This window comes from Athene cunicularia (assembly GCF_003259725.1).
Source record: "Athene cunicularia isolate RWA chromosome 24 unlocalized genomic scaffold, athCun1 chr24_part1, whole genome shotgun sequence".
In the NCBI taxonomy this organism is placed as follows: domain Eukaryota; kingdom Metazoa; phylum Chordata; class Aves; order Strigiformes; family Strigidae; genus Athene; species Athene cunicularia.
The window spans coordinates 311778-315679 of NW_020799132.1; the positions used below are offsets into that span (position 1 = coordinate 311778).

The 3902-nt window shown below is 49.0% G+C and overlaps 1 protein-coding gene across 1 annotated transcript in view; it reads right to left on the reverse strand.

Annotated features, from left to right (window-relative positions):
* The window catches only part of CCDC15 (coiled-coil domain containing 15), a 16628-nt gene that overhangs the window by 12602 nt on the left and 124 nt on the right, over nt 1-3902 (reverse strand). The window contains exons 2-4 of the mRNA XM_026863563.1: nt 3761-3896; nt 1543-1692; nt 467-649 (exon numbers count right to left, since the gene is read on the reverse strand). Coding sequence (XP_026719364.1) covers nt 467-649; nt 1543-1692; nt 3761-3896 — 469 coding nt within the window. The remainder of the gene's footprint in view (nt 1-466; nt 650-1542; nt 1693-3760; nt 3897-3902) is intronic.

A 3902-nucleotide genomic window follows, 5' to 3' on the forward strand; every position in this document is an offset into this window, starting at 1 on the left:
AAAAAAAAAAAAAAAAAAAAGCAGCAAGCTTAAAACAGTCCCCTAAGGCTGTTTATTCCAAAATTTCCCGCTCCCACACTCCAGCTCTGCAGGAGACAAGCTGCAATGAGGTGGCACCACCTAGTGCCACCTCTCCGATACGACAGGGCTGCGCAGCAACAAGTACCTGAACGCGGCAGGGGGGGTGGTGAAAATTCACTTTATCTACAAGCAAGCAAGGCAAATTCAACCCCAGCGCCCTTCAGGAAGTCATGTACTATCCTTTTTGATGCTCTGATGAGCGCTGGGGAGGAGTACAATATTCAGTAAACTGGCATGAAAACGTAAGATGGATTTTTTTAAAAAAATTAAAAATTAAGGGATGAGTTGTAAAATAAAAAAAATATATTGCCTGCCCTGGATTTCAAGCCACGAGCATCCAACGGGCCGAAGTAGGGATGAAAACTGCAGGAGGGGAACTGCTCACCTCGGCAGCTTGCTGCTGGAACGGCTCATTTCCCATCCCTGGCTGCAGTGCCGGGACGACGGGAGCGCCGGGACTGCAGATTCCGGGCGTGGGGGGGCTCCGAAACAGGCACGTGCTCTTCCTGGAGGTGAAACGCAGCACAGAGCCCGCATACTGCGCGGCCACGCTGCTCTCCCTCTGCGCCTGCCGGGACACAGACCCCAGAGCTCAAAAGCCATGTGTAAATAAATCTCTAACCATCACCTAGCAGGACATCACGCACACTGCGCGGAAGGCGCTGGCTTCATTTGGTGGCGTTTCTTGGTATTGACATTTTTGTTTTCCACATGGAGGGGGGCACAAAGAGCCCCCTCAGGCTCTCAGGGGCATCCACGGGCGTTCATGGAGCAGCACTAATAGAGTTAGATGAACACAGCCCCACTCCAACATGCCTCCCGAGCCCTGGAAACGGCCCAAACACCCCAGAGGTGGCCAAACCCGTTGACATTTCCCTGCATTCCCTTCTTGCTTCCCAGTCGGTTTCTGGCAAGTCTCCCTGGCAGTTGTTTAAAAGCAGAAAGGATTCAATATATTCACAGGATAACCTAAAACAAGTCCCCAGGGCTGGGAATGTGGAGACAGGGTGGAAGTGTTGCTGGTGAACTATTTGACTGCCCTGGAAAAGGGGTGGCAGAAATAAGCTGCTTTGCTGCAGATGCAACCAGGAGATAGCCACACCACTCACAACTCTGGCCTAGCTATTTTATTTTAACTTAACAGAATTTTAACAATTCTGCTCGGAGCACTGGGACTCTGTTCTGCTGCTGCCCAAAGAGCCAGTGACCTTTCCATGGGGACACAAAGGGCTTAAAGCCCCAGAGCGAGCCAAGGTGTCACGCTGACCCCGCTTGAGGGGACACCATTTGCAGCCACCAGGCCTGGCATGACCACGAGCTTCCCTGCTTTTTCTTATCAACATCTCAAGGTCTAGTGGGTTGTTTGTGGTTTGGTTTTTGTTTTTTGGGGGTTTTTTTAACTCATTTATGCAGGTCTCTCCTGCAAGACCCCTGGCGAGGCAAGGACAGGGATCTGCTTACCGCTTCGTAGGACTTCTGCAGCTGCTGCTTCCTTCGCATCCTGACCTGCTGGTTCACCCGCTGCCTCACCTCTCCCTGGAAGCGTCTCAGGCTGGCCGCCTTCTCCCGTTGCTGCTCCCTCAGCTCCTTCTCCACCTGAAATGCTGAAGCCTGCAAGAGGTAGAAGCAGATTTCAATGATTTTTTTTTTTTTTTCGCTACATCACAGCATTACAGCAGCTTGCATTCCATGCTGCCTTCCCACATCTGCATCTGCAAGCCAGGCAAACAGCACCCAGAGCAAACTTAATGTTTTGTTTCTAAATTTGTGCCATAACAGCTTGGACAATGTTGACTGAATTATGAGCTTGGATTGACTCTAGCTGCCAGATACGGAGTGCACACACCTCCTCCTCGAACTCTCTGCAACACACACAGAAAAGGGGGGGGAAAAAAAAAAAAAAAGGCGGCAGCTCCATACAGCAACTCCCAGCTCCTGCTCCCATGAAAGGATGCTCAAGTATTCAAAGCCTAGATCCGAAAAGAACATGCTGGCCTCTGATCCCATTAATGCTCTGCAAGAGCAAGGCTAGAGGTGTATGAGGGAAGCAGTTTGCAGAGCACAGCACAGGCAGGGCTACAGCTCCGAGAAGGTTTTTACCATCTGAAGTAAAAAGTTTAAAAGCAATGACCTAAAAAAGAAACTTTTTTTTTTTTTAAGGTTCTCGCTTGAAGTCACGCCAAGCAATTCTGCTGATACTACCACGGTTTAAAGAAAACTGGTATCGCCTTCCCGGCTGTCACCGCAGCACAGCCTAAAGCAAGAAAAAAATCAGTTTGAAGGGATGGAGGAAAGGGGCAAGTCTGAAAATCAACTTAGCAAACACTAGGTCGAATGCTCCCTACACCCTGCTGACTGCAGGAACGTTACCAGCAGCAAAGCAAGGTCAGCAACCAAACAAAACGTGAAGACAGGGAGAAATCTGCGCTGTTAATGATGAAACCCAGCCAGAGCTACAGAAAACAGCGCCGCCGCCAGCTCGCTCCGCTCCCCCTTGGCAACCTCATTAGCAATTCTGATGCAGCAGGCATTCATATATATTTTTTAATATGATCTGCTAGGGTAAAAAAGTATATTAAATAAGTTCTGATATCCCTGTGCACTTTTATCCACACCTGAAGGCACCTAAAAGCTCCTGTGCTGGGAGGAGGACTGGGAGTGCCTAGGGCCCCCCCGAAGCAGTCAGGAAGAGTTCGGCTCCCCGAGAAGTTTCATGGTGCCAAGGTGGAAGTTATGTGGAATATGGAGATGATTCATTTCCATATATTATCTCAACCTTTCAGGATTTAAATTACAATATGGAAATAAATCATCTCAGAAGGGCAGAAGCTTCTGTAACGTTTAGACGTTAATTACAGGGGACTGAACTCATCATCCTATATTTAATGCACTTTTAGTCCTCTTATAATAACCCTCAAAGCAGAAATCCCTGAGATAAGCATCGATAAAGATTTTCTTAAGTGTTTCTAATGGGGTACAGCAAAGATTGGCTCCAGACCCTGAAACATTCAACTTTTTTTTTTTTAAAAAAAAATAAGCAACATGGAATAAAATCTTGGCTCACCCACATCCTTTATGGATGAACGGGAAGGCAAAGATATGGGGGTGACCAGTCAGCTGGGTACAGCATGGGCACCTCAAATGCAAAGCTACGGGGTGGAGCTCCAAACCCTGCACTCATAAACCAAGGAGCAGCCAGGAATGGTGAGAAAAGAACCTCACACGGTGGGGCACAAACCTAGTAAGTTTTCGCTGCACTACCTACACTGGAGGGGAACTTCTAGAAAGCAACGTGTTGCAAATCAAAAAGCCTAGTCAAAATTAAAAGCACCCAGTAAAAATAATTAAGCAATCAACAGCAGCTGATTAGAGTGCTGGCTGGATTCCTCACTGGACCGGTGTTTAAAACCGATGGGTTTCTCCTACAAAAACACAGCTTATTTGAGGGAAATCAATTCCAGGCTCGTATAAAAGGGCCACCAAGCCCCATGGTCACCACAGTGGCTTTTGACCCTACTAAAAAAATAATTAAATTTATTTTTAGGAGCAGCGCTCCCGGCTGCCTTCAAACAGAGATAGATCTCGTTACCAGCTCCAGTTGCCCCCGTGAGTTTTACTGGCAGGACCGGAGGGGTTGGGGACACCCCGACAAGACCCGCCAGCCCAGAGCAGCACTCACGAAGGCCAGGCTCTCCTCTGGCTGGCCCGGGCCACTCTCCACCCAGATGCCCACAGGGGCCACGCTCTGGCTCCTCTGGGCCAGCACCCGCCAGCTCTGCTGCAGGGGTCTTGCTTGACGGCCCCCCGGGCTGTCTCTTATA